The 22,518-nt window shown below is 40.9% G+C and overlaps 2 protein-coding genes across 3 annotated transcripts; both read left to right on the top strand.

The window, feature by feature from the left end:
- Nucleotides 1-510: 510 nt before the first annotated feature.
- notum2 (notum pectinacetylesterase 2) lies at nt 511-9,342 on the top strand. 2 transcript variants are annotated; one of them, XM_035406399.1, is made up of 13 exons: nt 511-585; nt 2,027-2,097; nt 2,513-2,830; nt 3,675-3,727; nt 4,198-4,293; nt 4,440-4,500; nt 5,077-5,153; nt 5,284-5,386; nt 5,942-6,130; nt 6,375-6,475; nt 6,641-6,788; nt 7,166-7,213; nt 7,745-9,342. In XM_035406399.1, the coding sequence occupies exons 3-13, from the start codon at nt 2,532-2,534 to the stop codon at nt 8,049-8,051; spliced, it is 1,482 nt and encodes a 493-aa protein (XP_035262290.1). In that variant the 5' UTR covers nt 511-585; nt 2,027-2,097; nt 2,513-2,531; the 3' UTR covers nt 8,052-9,342. The 2 variants fall into 2 exon arrangements, with proteins under 2 accessions (XP_035262290.1, XP_035262291.1); XM_035406400.1 differs by lacking the exon at nt 511-585 and having other exon boundaries at nt 1,891-2,097.
- Nucleotides 9,343-14,621: 5,279 nt separating this feature from the next.
- Nucleotides 14,622-20,652, top strand: LOC118221931 (inositol 1,4,5-trisphosphate receptor-interacting protein-like 2). Its single transcript, XM_035407379.1, has one exon. The coding sequence runs from the start codon at nt 14,947-14,949 to the stop codon at nt 16,417-16,419; it is 1,473 nt and encodes a 490-aa protein (XP_035263270.1). The 5' UTR covers nt 14,622-14,946; the 3' UTR covers nt 16,420-20,652.
- Nucleotides 20,653-22,518: the final 1,866 nt, after the last annotated feature.

Here is a 22,518-nt window from a genome sequence, read left to right as displayed (position 1 = left end):
CAGATTATGACTATACTAGATGAGAAAGTTATGTCATTGCATTTTGTCATTTTTAAATGGTGGATGGCAATTATTTCTGTTTGCTTTCAGGGTCATCATATTTATCTGACCTGGTACCTCACAACACCAGAGAGAGTCTTCCTTTTTTTTTTTCATCAAACGGGAACCAGGTCTGAAGAGCGCCTCTATCTTTGTATTGAGCGCGGCTATGCAAAGAACACCTCGGATGAACACACATACATGGACATATGTGGGTTGGTATACGAACCCGGTACTCAGCAGAAATAGAGTTGAGGGCATGCTGCACGAGCAGTCCAGGTATGGAAGGGCGATGACTGCAGCGCCGAAGCGCTGTCCGTCTCTGTGGCTCATTAACGGGTTAATTGACATGTCAGGATGGTGTGCATTTCATTGATGAGAATTTCAGGTCAGACTCGTGATCTCCTTTGCTGATCAGCACGTCACCCTGCAGCTATCCCAGGGATATGTGAGATCAGTTTCAAATGCCCTGTCTATTCCCCCGCAGAGTCAAACTCCTGCGTTGAAGCCCTGGTCAATCTGCCCCCTTGAGAAACGCAGCTAAAGGTAACACTCTATCATTTGCTATTCTTTAAAAATTTAATCATTTATTATCAAAATTGAATTATGAGGGTCCAACAGCTGAAAAGAATTTTCATTGTGTACATTCAGTGTAGAATGTAATCTTATTTATGTATCATATAAAGCAGAATGATAGGGTTGTCAGTGACACAATTATATTAATTTATAGTTTTTGTAAACTGTGTTCTGGGGACTTTTTTTTATTTGTTTGCATAGATAAAATTTGTATAAGCTATTTTATTGTTGATATTTTTTGAAGACATGCAATATTTATAACTTAATTCCAAGTGAATTTAAAACAGCCACCATTGATCAAACTGTAGCCAGCACTTAATAATTTAAGTGTGTTTCTCCTTTTGAAAATAAAATGACCACAGGACACATCACTCACAATTATGTCTAAACCAGTATTCAAGTGATTTTTTTTTGCATGAAGCTTCAATTAATCTTCACATTAGTATATTATAGTTACATTTTCATGAATTCAATCAAAAAGAGACAAAGAGTGTGTAAAATTTTAGACTAACCCTGAAAGACCTTTGGACTTGTTTTTATGTTTCTGTGTGTATGTGTATGTGTGTGTGTGTGTGTTCTTGTAAATGTACCAACTTACGGTGCATGCTGAAAATATTTGTTAAAACATGGACATCATGTATTCAGCTTTGTAATCTACATAGTTCTTGGTTCATTACTGGGAGACAAGTGCAAATCTGCTCTACAAATGACCAAAGCCAATATCCTTTACAGATAATACAGGTTCCCTCAAAATTCTGTTTTTTTAACCTAGTTAATATTCATGAGCATTAAAATTCCTATCAATATACCTAATCAGTATTCAGAAGTTCAAATAGTGACCATATCAGGATATAATCAACAGTTTCAATTTGGAATAGAACTTCTTAGGTCTGCTCTTCTGGAATTGCCATTTTGAGTCATAAATCCAAGAACTTCACCCTTCACTCAGAATATTGATAGTATATGGTAGGTCACAAATGGGAATGGGAATCTTCGATCTAATTAAATTTTCAGTGTTATCAAGAACCATTCCTTTTCTCTGAATGGCATGTGCAATGTGCAATCAACTGATTTGGGGCTACATACCACCTGGCAAGGCCCTGCAGGTATTTTAGCCATGCTGGTGTTTAGATCAAAGCTCAGCCAAGTGTAAGGGAGGGAGGGCTTGTCATAGGGTCGGCCTGGGTGGGCGGGCCCTTGAAATGTGTTCAGAGGAGCGTGTGTTATCTTTTCTCCTCGGCGTTGGCCATCCAACCCCGTGTGTCGTCCACCCAGATTTGGCGGCAGCTCAAAGGGAATGCAGGGAAATGTGATCCATATGGTGGCACTATAAAGTCCACCCCAAACCTGAGCCCATATCAGAACCAGCCAAGCCTCCTTAACCGCCTCCCATTCACTCTCCACTCCTCAGCGACAGCAGTGATCCACCTTGCCCAGAGATCTTCTCACACCTGACTTACCCCAGGAGAGGCTGCTGAAAGGGTATGTTGTCCTAAGCAGGAGAGATGCCTTTAAATCAGAACTCATCATTTGTAGGATTTGGATTTAGCATGTCAAATAATAATGTATAATCCTCCCTGGCTCTGATCTTTAACCTTAGGGATTAATTTTAGAAGAAAATATCAAATTCTATAGAGAATGCTATGGTCATAAATGTTTTGATTATTTGACAAAAAACCCCTGACATTCGATGTTGGATTAAGGTCCAAATTTCCATGAACACGTGATTTCTCTGTGTATCTATAAAATGGAATGGACACTATCAACAGGAAGATGGTTATGAGCCACTAGATTTGAACAAACAAATCCTAAATGGGCAGTGTAGGCTGTGTACTGTGGTCCAGTAATTGAGTGTTTCATTGAAGATAATCCCTGAATTTTTATCTTTTCTTAAAAGAGGTCCGGTTGGATTTGCTATGAATTTACTGTACCATGTGGTGTTCCTGCTTCTGCTGGGAGGGGTGTCCTGCCAGAACAACCGCAATGCCAAGCCAAGCAGCAAGTTGACCAAGAAGACCGGCAGCCAGAGCGTGGAGTTGGCCCCGGACGATCAGCCCCAGTCGGCGCCGGGGGCCGTGGATCCCGGCAAGGAGTCCGGCGCCGGCGGGCGGTCCGGCTCACAGCAGGCCCCGGCCCTCCCCAAGCCCAGCGACGACATGAAGCTGCACTTCCTGAAGAACACGCAGGTCACCTGCAACGACGGCACTGCGGCAGGGTGAGATGCACCGCCATGCTTTTTCCTCCTGACCTCCCGTGTGTGGAAACCACGCACAGTACCCAAACCACTGGGCAACAATCTGGGTGCAAGGTGACATACTGTAGGGAGGTGGAGAATCAGTTCCCCAGACTAAACAGGTTTCAGGCAGGGGAATACGCTTTGTACAGTAGAATTAGAGCTTTTCCCATCGGTTAGAAACTGGATTTTATTGATTGTGTTGTAAAATTCATTTTTCTTGACGATCCATGTATGATTAATATATAGATATATATTCCAAAAGGCATCTTTGTTGATGATCAAGATATGTTTGCCATAATGATATAAGTGGTACCCACTTCAGAGGATGAAATATAATGTCTTTGTAAAGAAGTGGCACATTAGAATTAACTTTTTCAATTAGCTTATTAATATTGGAATAAGTACTCATTTCATTTTCAAAGCAAGTGGAAGTTTAAAACTTCGCTTTTTCAAAGCGTATTTTGTGCATTTACAACTCGTACAAATTAGAGGACAATCAAAATGCATGGGCAAGCTATAAATCCCATTTTTAACATAAACATGGACAATGATTAATTACTTCCACCTTTTGACAAGGAAATGCTTTCCCAGTGGGATATATTTCCAGGCAGGGGTCAGAGTTTAGTTCCAGGAAAAGAGGACGATGATGTCATGTGCTGGTTTATAAATGGCTGTTTCCCATTTTGTTGCATTAATAAAATTTTAAAAGAACAAATGCAATTTGCTGGAATATAAACATTTATATCCATATATTGTATGTGTGTTTCTGTTGTGTGTGATGGTTTTTTATACCTGACATGTGCAAACTGTGTTTGGTCTGCAGATTTTACTTAAAGGAATTTAAAGGAAGTAAGCGATGGCTGATATTTTTGGAAGGTATGTATTTTGAACTCATCTGGTTAATTTTATCAAGGGTAGTCACTGTACTTGAATGTTGCACTCAGCGGCATTTTGACTTGGAGGTCACTATTTTCAATGAGCCTTTTCTATCATTTTAAGGGCATCTTCTCTCTCTGGAGACTGTATTTAGAACCTTCTTGAACCTTAGAAACTTCCCGGGGTTTGTATTTTGAAGTTTTGGACTTTGTCTGCCAACTCATTTAACAAAAACCATAATAAAGTAAACTTATCATACAATTCTGCACCACCAATGCTTTTAGGCATGCCTCAGTGGGCTGGCTTACACAGAGCAATTAGAAAGTTCAGGCAGGTGACTGTAGCAGGTGGAGCTGCAGGTGCATGCCTCAGATAATCTCAGTCCATTCTCCACAGGCTTGTGTTAAAGGCTAATACCAGGATTTCCCTTCTCCACTCATCTAAAGCTAATATTAGGGTCTTATTTTTAGGTGGTTGGTGCTGCTATAACAAAGAGACCTGCAATTCCAGATATAAAAATATCCCTCGTCTCATGAGCTCATCAGAGTGGGCGCAAACCCGCAAAGGTAGAGTACTCTCTTTTCACGTTAAACACGCATAAATGATCCACTTCCCATTTTTGACCGACATTATTCTATACACTTGTGCAGTTTAATGGTGAATTAAAAGAAATGTTATTGAACATGTTTCATGTGATTTACTCTGTTCTCAGGAACTGGAATACTGTCATCACAGGCTGAGGAAAATCCTCACTGGTGGAATACCAACATTGTGTGAGTTTCACAAATGCCTGCCGTTTAAAATAAAAAATGCAAAAATGTCATAAGTACATAGTAATTTTGTGCTTCATAACCTTTTTTTGTGTTTCTGCTCAGTGTTTCATTGTGTTACATTTGTTTTCATGTCTGAGTGCAAAACATGTACATAGCAATGCACTCTGGATTTTCTACTTGAAATAGAGACATTGTAAATGTATCATACAAGAACTGATTTGTCCTGGGTACCTGCCGTAATTTTTTTTTGGATGTTTTTGAAGTAACATGGTGCCTCTTAAGTTACATATCACTAACTCTAACATCTAAATGGCAGAAAATGTGTACAAGACCTCTCACATGAGCATGAATTTTAATGCTCATTAAATGCATTCGCTGATCAATACCATATCCATTTTTTTTCTTTAAGGTAGGGTGATTGCTCCTAATTTAAATAAGTCAATCTGCATATGTTCAATGAGGGTGGTTTTAGCCTATTGGAGTAGTGATTGATCATAAAATGGTCCAAATATCTTGATTCCGTTAGAGTGCATCTGAGTAGAGCTGAAGTGAGTTATGATGATGCGTTGTCTACAGGTTTATTCCGTACTGCTCCAGCGATGTTTGGAGTGGGACTGCCCCTCCACCCAAGACCAAACAAGGAAAAGACACTGGTAGGATTAATCTCCATTTAAAACAACAACAGCACAATCCCTATGGACTTTGTTATATTACTGGAAAATCTTGGTCAATGCAGAAATGGAAAAACATAACTTCAGGACTTTTCCCTATTGTATTTCACAGCTGAGTATGGCTTCATGGGATCCTTGATTATCCGAGAAGTGATTAAGGACCTTGTTCCCAAGGGCATCAAACAGGCCAAAGTTGTCATGTTGGCTGGCACAAGGTGAGCCTACTTGGAATCATGATGGCTTGAAATTCAACCCCAGTGGGTAACTCTGTCCCCATTCACCATTCACAGCACCTCTATATGCAATACTGGCTGCAGGTATTTTTGGCACATCCTGTTGTTTACCGGAAATATGTTTACCGGACCCTGTTTGCCATGAACAATGACCTATAATTGTCCTCTCATGAAAGCGGGCATGAACTGGGATTCTGTACTTTAAACAAAAGCAAGATTTTTTTTAAATAGACCAAAGCAGTTTGGCGGATTTGTCAGGCAATCATTAAAGCAAACTAGGTTTAATTGTAAATCACAGTTAAAGATGTTGTCTGAATACAGGCTATAGTTCTGAAGATCTTAATAACAGAGTTACTGTTAAGCTTTTGTGGGATGAGCTCAACACAACTGCAACAAAATGCATTTTGTAAAACAACTTAATGTCTTCTGGTCACTCCAATGCTGTGTGGTGTCTTTTTACTTCAACTAGTGCTTCATTATGGAATGGCATTGAAAAAGAAAGAAAGAAAAGCAGACTCTGTCTGTGTGTGCCTGTAGTGCTGGGGGAACAGGTGTGCTGCTGAACATTGAGAAGGTGTCCAGCCAGCTGCAGCAGTTGGGGGCGGAGGCACAGGTACGAGGACTGGTGGATTCCGGCTGGTTCCTGGAGAGCAAGCAGCAGAAGGCACCAGAGTGTCCTGACAGCATCTCCTGCACCCCCACGGATGCCATTAAGAAGGGCCTTCGGTAATAAAAGCACCCTAAATGGAGTGATCATCCATGAAATCAGTATTTGGAAGCCATGATTTGCTGACAAAACGCAGCAGTTCAGACAGTTCTGATATGCTCTGCCTGGGAAACAAGTATTGATATTCTGTTATTTATTATTTTGATGCTAGTTCAGTTATTTCTGGTTGTCCAGCTTTGTGCTATATACTAGCTTCCAGCTATTTTATGTCTGGTGTTGGAGCACTCTCCTTTGCCTTTACAGGCTATGGAATGGGGTCATCCCAGAGAAGTGCCGTCAGCAGTACAAGAGAGGGGAGGAGTGGCAGTGCTTCTTCGGTCATAAGCTCTACTCCTCCCTGACTTGTGAGTACCTATTTACTTCTTCATCTTTAATCTTTATAAGAGTTAATAAATTTGTCAGAAAATGTTACAGCCTCACTGCCTGACACAGAGAATTTCATTAATTAAACTGTCCACAGAAGCACCTCTCACGCAGAATTTATTTTTGCCCCCTGTGTCCCTCTATAGCCCCACTGTTTGTGGTGCAGTGGCTCTTTGATGAAGAGCAGCTACGAGTGGAGAATATCTACATCGGGGGCCAGTCTTTGTCCGAACAGCAGTGGACATACATGCAGAACCTGGGCAAGGAGCTCAAGAACTCACTGAAAGATGTCACGTGAGTGCCACAATATTTCACTAATTTATGAGCAGCCTTAACAAAAGCATGGGAGGAACAGCTGTATACAGTAATGCTAAACAAACAAATCTGTGCAAAAACCAATTGTCGTGGTAAAAATGAGAATACATTTGATTACTGCAGATACTTAGTGCTCTATATTTAATAATAATAGGTTCTTTGAAAATTCAACCATGTGCTGAAGATCACTGCCTTCTCTGTTCTTGTCATATCATCTGAAACACTATTCCCATTGTGTTTATTGAGGCTTTCAAAAAATAAATCTTGTAATGGTTGATTTGTGATGTCAGTGTTATTGGATCAGTGTGTATTGGAGCAACCTGTCTGTGGCTCACTGTCAGACATGTGCATTTCAGGGCGGTGTTTGCTCCCTCCTGCTTGTCCCACACATTGATCACTAAAAGGTAAGGATATCTGAGCTGGGCCTGAAAAGCACATTAACAAGCGTTGCTCCATCTCTCCAGAATGAGCTCATGCTACTCTTTCTGTTAGGTCGTTCATCATGTCGCATTCTGTCTGTCACTGAATGCTATTTCATACTTTCACTGTCCACCAGCTGGGCTGAGGCTCACTAGCAAGGGTGGTGGAGTAAGGGGTGGAGCCTAAGCTGGGGCCAAAGCAAGGGAGAGGGGTGTGGTTAACCATGAGTTGAGGTCACCTGGAGGTGTGGTTTGTTCTAAAGCTGGTGATAGGTTGAGGAGTGTATTTGCTGTGTTTTGTAATCTAATGCACGATACGGTGAGAAGATAAATTGACCTGCATACTGGCACACTGACAGGAACTATCCCTAAATCTTATGTGAGATGTAGGAGGTCTGGCCAGAGCGTACTCTCGGTCTTTAATCGTTCACTCTCTCCCTCCCTCCCTCCCTCCCTCCCTCTATCTTTTTCCCTCTACCTCTCTTTCACAACCTTCTCTCGCCTTCCCTTTCACAGTAACTGGCTGGATTTCCAGGTTAAAGGAACCACTCTCTCACGGGCCCTGCAGTGTTGGGATAAGAGCCTCCAGGAAGCAAATCGAAACAGCAAGACCGCCCTGAAGGGCTGCCCCATCCATCTGATTGACAACTGCCAGTGGCCTCAGTGCAACCCCACCTGCCCAGCTCTGATTGATCAGACCACCCAACAGGAGCTCACACTCCTTCAGGTGCTTGCAGGAATGGGCCTGGATCTGAAAAAATTGGGCTTGGACCTTAAGCAGGAGGGTAGCACTTTAACTGGCATGGTCAGTAATGGCGGTTAGATCTAAGCTACCCGGGGCATGCACCCAACCATTAAACCACTGTGGTCCTTTGAGGGGAGGAATTATGATGTAAACATAATGATCTAAATCTGGTACTTGTGCCACCAAGCATTCCATTGTGCTCCACTGTCACATGGTGTTTTCACCAGTAGGTATGTCACTGGGTATCTGTTTCCCCAGGCACCCTCTGCGGCCAGAGGGAGAATTACCTGCTTGTCTCTGAAATAAGTTGAACATGACTGCTAAATACCTGTATGTAGCCATCAAACCTTTCAAAGCTTTCGTGCAAACATAATGAGCAAAAGTCGGCTTCAAAACTTGTTAATGAGGAAGCTTTATTTGCAGCTTCCAGTCTTTTTGGCAAAACACAGTGACTTTTGTAGATTTAACTGATGAGATGTTATGTTGACTGGAGACTGGAGCAGTACTAAAGAAGCACATGTGAATGTTGGTAAGACTTAGTTTGGGGATACCGCCAGATGCAATCAAGGCTATCAATTCCACTCCTAGTCTCTGTAACTGATACCTTTCCCTGCTGATTGACTGGGTGAACGTTCCAAGAGCAGTGCTACAGTACACCTTAAATATGATTGGGCACCACTCTGCAGGATTGGAGAGGCATCGCCATCCTCCTTTTGCTGAGCTGTGGAAAATTTCATCTAATGCTGCTACTGCTACTGATAATGTAAAACACATGAATACATAAATACGTTCATGTACAGATTTTTGAATATGATGGGTGCATGCTGAGAGCTAAGGTCAGTAGAGCGAGGGTAGTATATTAGGGCATTGCTACTCTGATAACCTCCCATGTGGCTGTCATAGTGATAGCAAGGGCTTTTATTTTTTGTTTTACAACATATTTGATTTAGACAAACTAAAATTGATCATCTGAAGTGAGAGTGATACTGATGTCTGTGTTTTCCTTTGCTGCAGGGAACATTTCCCCGGGCCTTTTAGAAGTAAAGGTTGAATTATTGGTTGTTAAACACAGAGAGCATTCACCTCTCAGTGATGAAGTTTAATGCTAGAGACTATTTAATAATGCACATTGTTTTTTTTTGAGAATAATTTCTCCATGATTTCAGTAAAATGACATAAACTGTCCTCTTTATATCAAACAGTTTTCAACCTTAAAAAGTCAATTTGATTGTTAACAGTACAATTCTGGAGGTCACATTAAACATATTTATTTTTCATTACATTTGTTCATCTATATTCAGTAAAATAAGTAACTAACAAGATGTTTATTCTTACAGTATTATATGAAATGAAGTATTATGTATTGTATACTGGCACAATAAATTAAAGAGTTCAAAACCTTGTGTTGTTTTTTGTATTAAATCTAGTTTTATTGTAAGTGCACAATCATCAAGGATAAATCTTCTTTATTCTGTTGGAGTATGGCCATTTGGATGCTATACTAATTATATGACACTGGAGGGCGCTATGTGCCTGTTCTAACTCAAAGGATTGTTTTTATATATGACCCAAGGAATAATTTTTATTTTATTTTTTTTTGCCCTGTATTCATAATTTAGAAATACTATATGTGTGGCATTGGGAAGAATTATACTGCAATAGCACCTGAATGATTTCATGTTCATGCAAATGCTTCACTAAAATATGGTATGCATTTATACACTACCAATGTAAGAGAATAAGCATGCACAAGGTCTTGGTAAAAGGTGTAGAGTACCAGAATAAAAAGAATAACAAATTCACAGTAAATAAAGAATAAAACATAAGTATGCAAGTTTTATTCATTATGTATAATCAAACTATTGCCACATAATGATGTATAAACATATATCCCTGCCCTTAACTTTGCCAAAAGCAGTCTAATGCAAAACATATGCTGTCTGTGAGAGCTACATTAACCGTGAAGCCTCGGAGAGATGTTCTCATGAAATTGTGATAAAGTGAGCTATTTGATTATCTACAGAACTGGATAGAGAACAGCTGGCTTTATGACCCTGGCACAATCTCTCTCTCCACTATGTCCAATGCTCCACTAACCCAGCATTCATTTTCCCATGACCTAATCATGCTGTCATTGCAAGGAAATGGTCAGCGGAGAGTGCAATGCGGGAGTTTCCATGGCAATGGGTTCAGCCCAACAGCGGGGCTCTCTGTACCACAGTACTCTACTTCTTTGCTGCCCACCGCAGTGTAACACTGGGAATGATGTTAGAATGCAAATCTACAAAGTCATTTGAGATTATGTTGGAACTGCTGTCACAAATTGTTGTCACAAATTGGAAAATTCAATAGATTTTTCCAGTTCTGGTCCAATGGTGCCTGGTGGTGTGTAGAAACTGAAAACTGAGTCAGAGTTCTTGCATTTTTCAAACATTATCTCTTATACTAGTCAATTTACTTAATAAGCTGTGCGATTTCCTACTTGATGCAATTCCCCTAACTCACTAAAGTAAAACATTTGGAACATATTCAACTATAATATATTATATGCTCAGTAAAACGCTCCCTTCAGGCCGACATCACCCACTTGAGTTAATACAGCTTTTTAACTTTTGGTCTCTATGATGTAGGGTACAATTCAAAGGTTTTGTTAAGTAAAATATCCAGCACATACATGGTTGGCTCCAGGCATAGGCAACATAGACGGTTGTCTAGGGCATCATCCTTCTGGAGGGGCGCCGAACAGGTCTGCAATGGCTATCTCCAGCACACTCCCCCATCTGTCTGCAATCTCGTCCTGCGCGGCAGAAAGGCTAGAGCCATGCCTGAGGACATATGTCCACATATGTGCACATATGTGCTGGTTCATCCTGACTATAAAAAGATATAGGTGGAAATAACTGCTCGTGCTACATATGGAGCTCTAAGGGTTAGCTGAAAGTGGGTAGTGGCTGCTCGGTATAAGACTGTTTCTGATGCTTCCTGGCCTTGGCACTCAAGATACCATGAGGTATTTGGGGAACAAAGATAAAATGCAATGAGAATTGACTGAGGTTCATGGGATTAATTGGCAATTAGTCACAGGGATTAATTCCCTGGCTAACAGATTATTATTATTATTATTATTATTATTAGTGGTAGTAGTATTAGTAGTAGTAGTAGTATTACATAGGTAGTATTATGTTTTATTAATAATAAATTAATTTATACATTTTTGGGTAAATGGAAACATTATAACATAGAATTTAAGGATTAACTGGATGATAGGTATACAGGTGGGCTGGCCACTTTGCTGTCTGTGTGGGAAACTGGGGAACAGACAGGGCAGGGCAGAAACAATGTCTTGTTGGAAATTGTATCCCAGCTCAGTGGAGCTAATTTAGATTTATGCATGCTATGAAAAAAATTTAATATTCAATTTTGTGGAAAGAATACACATAATAGTCTGTGGAAAAACAGTATAGGTCTGTCCATGCATACACACTGGCTTAACATATTCTCAGTTTGTAGTTTGCCCTTCATGTCATCACATACATGTTTTTGATACTGAGTCAACATTTAATGATTGTTAAAATGAACAGAATAACCATTAAATTCTTCATAGTCATCTTAAACATGACTATTGCCTAGGTTAATGAGTGGAAATTTTAACTCCAGAACATAGGCTCTAGAATTTCCTGTGGGACTAATTTTCAGTGTCACGTGTCCATTAACAGAATAATTTATGCTACGACCCTTCACCCGAGGCCTGTATGGACAGGGAATTTGAATTTAAATTCGTTGGCGGTTTGGATCTCCTCCATTTCCTCTCTCTCTCTCTCTCTCCCTCCCTCCCTCCCTCCCTCCCTCCCTATGTCTGCTTCACTAACAAAGGAAGTGACTCCTTGTGTATGACATCATCGTGGTTGTATCCCATGTTTTCGGCACAGGCATCTAAGTAAAATTTTGCACAATAATGACATTGCTCAATATTCCCCAAACCTCAGAATAATGTAACACAATGAAAAAATATTTAAGAAGTAAGATGAGTCCAGTGGAAATATGCTGGCTAACCGGTGTTAAAGATCATCAGAACTAGTCCTTGCAAATAGCCTCCATAAATTTACAAGACAACATTTGAACACTTACTTGTGATTTTAACAACTGCTAAAAGCTAACATGAACACTAAACTGCTGTACCAGCTGAGGCACTTACTTCACACATTTCCTCCTGCATGTTTAGTATAAATAGCACTTCCTTCCACAGCATGAAGTATTCAGTGACTTAAGTTCCTCTATACTCTGACTGTTTTCTCATGCTTTGAGGCCTGTGTCTACACACATATGCCAGGGTTCTGGTATTGTCTGACAGACACCACAAAAGCCTTCCGAGATTGCGTCTGCTGTGCTGAGAGTGATGAGATGGTGGGGTTTTATATTTTATGTTGCTGTCTGGTACTTTACCCATCTGTACCAGTTTTTGGTGTCAGTGAAAGGTTGGGCTGGTCTGTTTAAACAAAAAACAAGGCTCTTGTTATGAAAACATTGCCTCTGTTCAGACATGTATTTTAAAGGTGCGGCACACTCTGACAAGTAGTAAGTGAGGCAAAGACCGTTGAGTCAATACATCAGATAATTTAATTCAATTTAAAATGCAAATCTCCTCATCCTTAATGTTATCCATGCTTAACTGGCATTTATAAAACTGTAGATTATAACATATGAATTCTGGTTAAGTACGAAGCCCTCAATTTAAAGTCTTAAAATGATAGATTTACTCCATGATGGGACAGAGGGGTTTGGCAGAGTGTGCTGACCCCTGGCAGTTTCTGACACAGCATGCACGTGTCATCTGGGGGCCAAAGGGTGCTGTGTTTATGAATGAGGTCAGGTCAGGGGGTTCAGCAGAAACACTGAGAATACATTGTGTCAGCCCTTTCACGCCTCCATGACAAAAATATAATAAGCTCTTGTTTAAATTGAAGCCACACCTCCACTGAAGTCGCTACTCATAATTACCACATATTTCCCAAGCAAACGACCTAATTTTTCAGGTTATTCTAGAAGAGCCATTTTCTTATGCCTGTGGAGAACTGTACCCTGCTGAAGTTGCTGTTTCCCCAGAATAATTTGACTAAACATATGACTAAAATTCTCAATCAAACAACTGAACAGAACAGGGCTGTTGAAAACCAAAAGAAGAAAAGAGCAGGGTTTAGAAAAAACCTATGTTGTTACTCAAAATATGAAAGAAGCAATACAAATTAAAGCCGTAATCCTACAAAATTGAAACCGTTATGTTGTGATCCTGTTTTGAAGGATCCAAGATCCTCTAGTTGTGGGTTTTAAAAAAAGCCTTTCAAATTTTGACAAACTAGTGTACAGTGACCTCCACAGGAAAAAGATAACCACATTTGGTACATTTAGGTGTGGTGGGTGTAATCACTGTTAAAATATACTACCAACTAAAACCTATTATGATGTCAATGACTCAAACAGGATCAAAAATGTCAGCCATTTTAGTCTAAGATAGTGTCAGAAAACAGATATGCAATTTAAACAGGAAATGATGATTACCCAAAGGCCAAACAGGATAAAACAGTCCATGGGAGTAACACTGTTTTGCACAAAGTGACTGGCAAATCATTAAGAGGTGGTGACAGATTGAATAGATTTTAGCAATGTGAAACATTTTGGATTTCTTCAATAGAAGCCACAATGAAAAATGGGATATTCTACCATTTCTCTGAAGCTGTTGAGTAACTACTGTAATCATATGTATCTTTTCAGTGTTACTGTAATATTATTTTTTTGTATCTGTGTTCATGCCTTAACAGTTATTATTGATGAGGGTGTTTTCCCACCCTCTGATTGTTTCCTCTAATTGCCATACCAATATACAGTATCACCTGTGTTTCATCCCATGAAGGGTATAAAGCCGTGCATTCCATATAGCACTATATACCCTACTGAAGTCCATGCTTTTTAACCTTTTTGATAGCCATGGCAAGCTAGTATTTTTAGCCTCAAAAAAGTGTATTCGATTTATTTCATTTTCGACATTTAGAAAGGATCATGGTCTCATTGATTACCATTTTTGTTACCATTGAAGCAGTGCAGTACTCCAATGCTTCTCTGTCCTTACTTTACAGCTTGTTGATGGACATTATTTAAATTAGAATTTTGCTGCTGTTAAACATCTTAAAGAGCATAGAAATACATTTTCAAGACTTACACAAGCCATTTATCTCACTTTCCTCCCCCTACAGCAGGGGCTCTCAACCCTTGTGTTGGAGAACCTCAGTGTACGCTGATTTTTGTTTCAATCAATCGCTTGATTGACAGTGTTTGTGGGAAAAGACAACGTTTTTCCTTGTAACATCAGTATGAGGCAAAATGAGACATTAATTGGGTAAACCATCTCTCATTAGACATTGGAAGTATCCAATAAATGTTTTTTTTTTAACTTCAGAAATTGTGATTGAAATTAGGGGGAAATTGCATATATGGGGGTTCTCCAGCACCAAGGTTGGTGTCCCCTGTCCTATAACAATGCCCAGATGTGCAATAATGAGCTTTGTCTCTTTAAGAGGAGAGGGAGGGCGGGGCAAGTGTGCCTGGACACCAGGCTCAGAGCTCCTTTTTTTTAACTGAAATTCTTCTGCTGAGAGTTTGGTATTTCCTCTGAGCTCACAGAAACTGAGCACTCGACTCTGAATACTCTCGGCTGAGGGGGAACTTTCGAACGGCAGATAAAGAGGAGCTGAAACTTCAAAAAAAGCCACAGCAACAGAATTGGAACTTTACAACAAACATTTTACTCATAAACGTTTCTGGAGGGCTGAGAGGGAGTGTGAATCGGATCCAGCTGCGTAAGAGTGAGAACCGAAGAAGGCTGAGTTTCAGAAGCTGGGAGAGACTGAGTCACCATGGGCTAGCCCACGTTGCTGGTGCCCTGTTCCGCTCTGGATGTAGTAAGCTGTGCAGATTCAGGATGACTGTGTACACCTTGAACCTCAGGGTCTTCTGGCCACTGGTCGTCTGTGTGCTCACAGCCTTCCTGCTGCTGAACCACTCTCTCCGCCTGGGTCCCGACCAAGGATCGGACGGCTGTCCCAACCGGACACTGGGGCTATTCTCATTGATCAAGTTCATTTTGGCCTTTGCTCTCTGCTACTTTCTTATCAGGTACTGTTCCTCTGAAACCGGCAGGACAAAGAGGCGTGTCCCTGAGACCACTGAGGGCCCTGCCAGAGCAAGCTCCTCCAGAAAAGAGCTGCTGGAAGATTACTACGAGAGGCAGGTGCGCCTGTCGCCCCATGTTCTTGGGCATAGTAAGGCACATGTGGCTAAGATTGTGAGTGAACTGGTACGGGCGGGACGTGCCGAGATCCCGCCAGAGTCCTCTCTGGGTCTTCGCGGGGACTTTGTCCAGATTGGCAGTGCCTATGAGGAGCATAAAGTGGGCCATCCTGACTGCTTTGACATTTTGGTCCCACTGCGGCTGCCCAGGGGCCTGAAGCTGGAGCCCAGAAGCTGTGCTGGAGAAAAGGGAGGCCCGCCGCTCTGTAGTCTGGAGACTCCGCGCAAGTCAGAGTGGACCAGGCGACACAAGGCCTTCACTGAGGCGTTCTTGAGCTCGGCAGAGGCAGGCAGCGTGTGCAGACTGACTCCGGCGCCTGTGGTGCGTTGGTTTTACCCCACAGTGCAGCGCTGTCTCTCTGCTGTGCGCTACCCCTTTGAGCAGCGCTGCTCTCTGGGCCTGTCGCTGAGCGAGGACCGCATCCTGCTGCGCCTCACGCCACGCTCCGACTACGTCTGCTGCCACATCTCCATGGGCGTGCGGCTGATCCCCGCCGTGCCCCTGGGGGATGGCGTGTTTCTGGTCCCTGCGGCAAGGGGCTCCCAGCAGGAGGACCTCTGGACGGTGTACTTTCCCCGACAGGAGCAGAGGCTCCTGAGCTGGCTGAAAGGCAGGGTGCCACCTGGCTCCTGCCACCTGAAGTGTCTGCAGATAGTGAAGGCCGTACGGGACCTGAGCGGGCAGGCCCTGGATTGCCGTGGCGGTGCAGAGTGGCGGGCCGTGCTGTCCTCCTATTTCCTGAAGATGGCATGGCTGCGGCTCTTGCTCAGTACGCCTCCGGAGGCCTGGGAGGAGCACCGTCTCTTGGAAAGGATTGAAGACCTACTGCGAGGCTTGAGGGAGAGCCTACAGCAACGCTTCTTGGGGCACCTCTTCCTTGGGTGTGACACTGGGCTGCTGCCAGATTTTCTTGCCTTGCCTAAACCCTTCAAGGACACAACTTCTGCCAATCTCTTGGCCAGCTTCAACCCAGCCTCCCTGGACATGGTGTGTGCCCGCCTGGCCTACTCCTGGACACATCTACACCGACTAATTCGCCTTGGGTGTCCTCACAGGGACAGTGTGGGAAGGGGTGTGCGCTGCAAGCACATGGATACTGAGTAGTACTAAAAAACAGTAAAGCTAGAGTTATATTTTTCCTTGGTTTTTGGTTTCAGAGAAAGAGTCAGGGTAGGTTTAAAAAAATTTGCACTGAGGCTTGCAAAACTTCTCAAAGATGAACTCACAATATTGGATTTTTTTTATTCTGAAGTGTGTGGAACACAACTACCATCCTATGGCTTTATTTAATATTGATTTAATATTTCTAGATCAGAAGCAGAGAATTTATTTAACTTAATATTACTTGAAGAAATGGAAGAGTGCAGCTTCCACTGGGGGTACGTATCAAATTGAAAACCTTTTAGAAAAAACAGTCTATTTTAAGTGTCACCACTTATTAGTCATAGGAATTAATATTGGCTAATTTTGAATACTTTTGTTCAGGGCTTGCACATTACTTTACACATTACATCAGCTGTCATGTAACATAATAGGAGTATTGTCAAAGAATTACCCTGTAAGGGTTTATTCTACAGAAACAATGACAGCTGCATATTTCTGTCAAGAGACCAGGAAGATGACTAGGAAGACTGGCCCTGCTATCTGAGAGGTCAGTCCCCAGAGGGCACAAAACCTTGTTTAACTCATGCTTTTATGCATTCACTGCAGCATCAGACATGTTAGATCAGTGGTAACTAACCCTGCCATCCTGTAGGCTTTCTCTGTACACATTCTCTGTAACCCTAACAAAGCACACCTCATTCAACAGCTAGCGAGCTTGCTGAGATGCTAATTAGTAGAGTCAGGTGTGCCAAATTAGGGTTGAAATGAAAACCTACAGAATGGTAGATCTCCAGGAACAGGGTTGGTTACCACTGTGTTGAATGATAGAAGTTATATAGAAGCTAAACATGTCTGTATTGTTGCATTTTTAAACCTGATCATCATTACAGGTACATAGTAGTAACAAATAGGTTGGTACTATTAGACTGTAGAACACTAAATGTTTCTTCAGGTTTCTACAGTATGAACTCAAGGGCTTTAAGCTGATGAAAAAATCATTATACATGGTTGAGCTGTCTGAATTTCTTCATTGTGTGAAGGAAAAGAACAATCAGTTCAATGATGGCTTGTTAGGTTTGATACATGGCAGCTGCTTTCATACCCTCAGATATGAGGTTGTGTAATGGATGTCAACATCCATTCAAATAAAGCGAAACATACAAAATGCATATTTAAATATAAAAAACAATGTAATTTCAACTGGAGCTCAGTTGCATATTGAAATGTTTTTCTATTCTATGGTATTTGGACCATCTCGTTTGGCATAAGGGAAGTGGGTCAGACCACTGTCACGCGATTTTAAACCCGAGCCATGCTGGCCACAAACATGCTTGAATTGTCATGAAAATTAAAATAGGTACCGTGCATTAAATATATGAAACTAGACCCAATGTTTTGAATAATTTCATACATTATTGAAAACTTCTACCTGTACATAGCATTCTGAAAATGAGTACGGTATTAATTGCAGCTACAATATTGGTGATCTAGTCTCAGGTTTGCTAAGCATATTTTCTACTTCTGCACCTCTCATCTCCACCAGTGGTGTATCACCTTGTAGGCATTAACATGCTCCCTAGGGACACACCCCCACAGCATGTTGTCATGGAGATGCCACTTAGCACTTAGGGTCACTATACCCTGTTAGTTTGCTAGAAACCCTGATTTTCCACTAGGAAATCAATGCTTTGAGATTAGCTATGCAAACGGCCCTCATCATCTATGATTGCTGGATTTTGAAAGGAAAAAATAAGATGTTTCCATCTTCTCAAAGGCACAAGACCCTGCTCATTTCCACCCCCCCTCTAACTTCTGTAAATGGACTTACTGCCTGCTTAACAACAAAACCGGATGCAGATTAAGGAACCTTAAAAGATGCTTCCACTTGCTGAAAAGCTGGTGCAACTAGTGATTATTTCGTAAGATAAGTACAAAAGTTGTTGTGTAGTCTTAATGTCTGGCTTGTTGTTACTGGAGAAAGCAAGCCGCAATGATCTTTCAAGGGGAAAAGAACAGTTTACCGTTTGCACCCTCTTGACCCACAGACTCAGATTTCAGTGCTTTGACCATAGAAGAGGATATAATAACTAAATTAAAAAGAGCTCAAGCCATAATAATGTGCCTCAGAATGCTCATCCATATGGTTTTTGTTGTTGAATAGAATAATGATCAAAAGCAGGATGCAGACACAATTTTGTGGTGGCCTGATTTGCACTGCTGTTAGGTAAACTTATGTTACAATAAAAGGATAGCTCTGTCTCTCTTCTTTTTCCTTCAATGGAAAAAATAATTAAGAGGTTCCAGGTCTCCTCTGTACAAGAGCCTGCTTTGGAATTAGATTTATTTCATGGGCTTTGAGCTGCTGTTATTAATGGTACCACACATTTCCCACTTGATACTGCATAAAAGCTACATAAGTAGTTTAAAAACACAAAACAGAAATAGTTTTGTCCCAGTAGTTTTGCAGAGAAAGATCTTCCTCTTAGCCAGATTGCAGTTTGTTCCTCATGCGGAAATGACTCATCAGCATGCAAGGGCCCTCCAGGATCATATTAATAAAGACATGTCCCTAGAAGTTTTCTAAATTTTAATTGGTCGTGGGATTTAAAATGATGACGCTGAATGATGCTGTGCCTTTTTAGGTTGTTTGTGTTCTTTTCTTGTACCTTGAGGAATGTGGTGATTGCATTAATCACAGATGAGCTGCTTTGATAAATACAGAGTTTGAGAAAACCAAATAGTGAGTGGCCTCTGTAAAGAAATGTATGCAGACTACTATCCCTGAACAAAAAGCAATATGACTGTAAGAGTACATCAGCTTGATGGAAGCATCAAAAGAATTGAGAAATTGAATAATTCTTCATGACTGAAGTTTCAACAAGTAGTATATACAAAATGGAGTCCATTCATTTTGGAAATGTTATTTTTTCCTGTGATTCTAACCCAGTTAATTGTTATACTCCTTACCATAAGCATGAGCTGTGCTGGCTGGACTGTATTCCCAAAGGATTTCATGTGAATGCTCTGCATGGAGCTCCACCAATAGGACCTCTGCTGTTTCCAAGGCAACCCTGGAACTAATGGAAATTTCTAAAGTTGTGGAGTGGCAGATGCATGCACTGATAAATTGCTGTGAGTTCAGCTCCAAAATACATTTCTGTCTATATTCAACTGCATGCACATTTAGACCCATCATTTTAACTCTTTTTTTTTTTTGCTTCATTAGTAGCATAAGCCTAACCTGAAAGTAGCCTGAAGTATGAAACATAATCCAAATGAGTCCAAGTGAGTGACATATAATAAAAAAAGAAATATGCGCACAAAGTTTATTTAATGTGAGTATTCACAAAGCCCTAGACGTACAGTTCACAGAAAAAAAGATTTGTGGAAAATGTATAATGTTTATTTTTGACCTTCAATATTAGAAATTGCACTAGGAGGTTTACAAGTTAAGCCAGATGAAAAGAAAAAGCACAATACACAAGTACAGGAACAACAATCTATGACAGTGGTCTTAAAATGCAGTCTTTGAGGTCTTCAACTGCAGTCACAGGGTCTGCTGGTTTTTGTTGTCACCTTAAAAGCAGCACCAGTTCAGTTGAACTAGAGACCTAATGTTTTTCCAGACTTGCGTTTTTTTACTTTATATTACAGAAAGTGGGAATGTGTTCAAACATGTATCATATATTAGGTCACTGTCATAAACATGTTTCCTCTAACATTTTGACATTTTGTATATTTTAAATATACTGTATGCCTAAATTGTCATGAACGAAAAGTGGAAATTATTGATATCATATGATACATGTTTATTCTATCAAAGGGGCCTATGTTGTTGTCAGGTTTATTATGACATTACTTATTTTCCTGAATTTTAATTGAAAAGGGTACTGCTTGCCTCAGGAACAAAGTGTACAATTTAATGTATTTATTGATATATTTACAGTGTTTTTCTAAATTCTGTTTGGCAGAGTCAGGCCTACATGAAGAAAATTTTTGCTAACAAAAATCTGCATATGTTCAGTTTATGTAGATTTTTGCTGGGGATATCAGTTTTATGCACTCCAATTTAAAAGTATTGTGTTATGATCAGATTGTGTATTTTCTTTTCAATGAAGCATCTTTATAAAAGCAATGTACGCTTTTTATGTCAGTCTTTCTGCATGTCATGTCAGGCTTTTGGCAGTTTTTACATTAATTGTTTCCTAAAAATAAAAATCATTTTGAAAGACATCCTGGTTATATGAGAATATTGTAAGAACCAAACATCGGGGCTCTTGGACAAAACAACTTTTAATTACATTAATTACTTTTTGCAAACTGCATGCTTTGTATAAATGGCCAAGTGTAAAGATATACTATTTGGTGTACATTTTTTGTGTCACTCAGATTTGCATAATTATACCACATAGTGGTATTTGTTTCTCTGACAACCCAGCCATTTTTCTGTGCGAGCTCTTTGTGTATTTGGCCAACTCCCTCACACCCAATGCTACCCAGACAGAGTGGGAGTTGAGATTCATTGTGCCTGGGAAGGCTTCAGACGGTTACTTCACCTATCCTTGGTGAAAAAAGGCACTTCATTCTTTCCTTCATACATGGCAGTCCAGGTGCCAGGAAATGGGGGATGTATAATAAAGTGCTCAAAATGGCTACATTTTTGGTCCAGTCAAGGTCTGGATAATAGAGGCTTACAATGTTAGTGTTGTACTTCCTCCAGCAGGCGTAAGCATACATGGAAGAGGTCATTATGTCTGGGTGGCAACACATCCAGAGTTGCTAAAACAGTAGCATATGCAGTGAGAAACAATCTCTGGTGCCACAGCTTATGAGCATGATGGGGTGCAAGGCCTTCCACTCTCCCTCCCAGCAGCTGGAGAATGTCTACCAACGAGTGGCGGAGGAGGGGTAGGATGGGTGGTAAGGGAGGTGTTCTTCTGATGATGCATTCAGCGGAAAACCATTTCTTAGCAGTACTAAAGACCAATATGAACTCTTACATGTACCCCTGTTCTTATTGTGTCTTTGTCAGTCTTTTTGTGACCTCCACAAATGAATGAAGAAATTATGAAGGCTGTAGTAAAGTTGGAAGGGCTATGGACACCTCCGATTGAATGTCAGCTGTGTTCCTCCTGTCTCCTTATAAATGCCACGGGCCCACATGTCTCCGCACAGTCATGCAAACATGACCGCAGAGCCGTGCATGTGACCACGCAAGCCCACACCCCCCACATATGACTCATCACTTCAGGTCCAGCGAGTGAGATATATGCACATAATAGCGTGCTGATTCTGTCTGCCCACAAGCCTTGTGTTCTCTTTGCCATGGAATTAAAAGATGCAGTTTTTTTTCATGTGGTCTTTGACTTTCTCCTGCTGTTACAGGATATTGGAAATCATTTTTAAAAATTATCAGTACAAGAAGAAATACTTTTTCCTGCTATAGCTGTACTATGATGTACAAATCTCATGCACCTTCCCCTGCAGTTAAACAAATAGTGTGGCCAGTATTCTGCACTGGTTCCTTTGAAGTAAAGGTTTGTATTTAGCTGCTCTTTTTCATAAATATATTTTCAACACCAGAGGTCGCTGTAATCTTTTTTTCCAGACTTGTTTATTTTCTTTCCTGTGGCGAGGCATCTGATTACTGAAATAATGTCATAATGTCAACCTATTTTCCTCATTGGAATACATAATTAGGAATGAATTCTGAGACAGTATGCTGGGATGAATACATGCATGTTGGGATGAAATTGACTGGTTTATTTAATAAAGAAATGCTTTTGAATAAAAGTATTTATCTTAAATGTGTTTGGAAAAAATAGATAAATGGAATGTATTTGTATCTGCAACCTAAAAGTAATACACTCAGCAAAGTAGCCAGACTCTTACAAGGGCAAGGTTACTATGTACTGACACAGCAACAGGTGATGGGTCCTGTCGTCTCCATGGAAACGTACTTTTACCTTGGTTTCATGAATTAAACAGTCCACCTGCTCAGGTTACTGCCCTCAGTCAGAACTAAGCACTCCATACGCTTATGCATACGCTCAAATCCTACAATCCCCTGCTGCTGTCCCTGTCACAGCAGCTCGAAGC

Source organism: Anguilla anguilla, chromosome 2, assembly GCF_013347855.1.
Source record: "Anguilla anguilla isolate fAngAng1 chromosome 2, fAngAng1.pri, whole genome shotgun sequence".
In the NCBI taxonomy this organism is placed as follows: Eukaryota; Metazoa; Chordata; class Actinopteri; order Anguilliformes; family Anguillidae; genus Anguilla; species Anguilla anguilla.
This window is presented reverse-complemented; position numbering and strand designations above follow the sequence as displayed.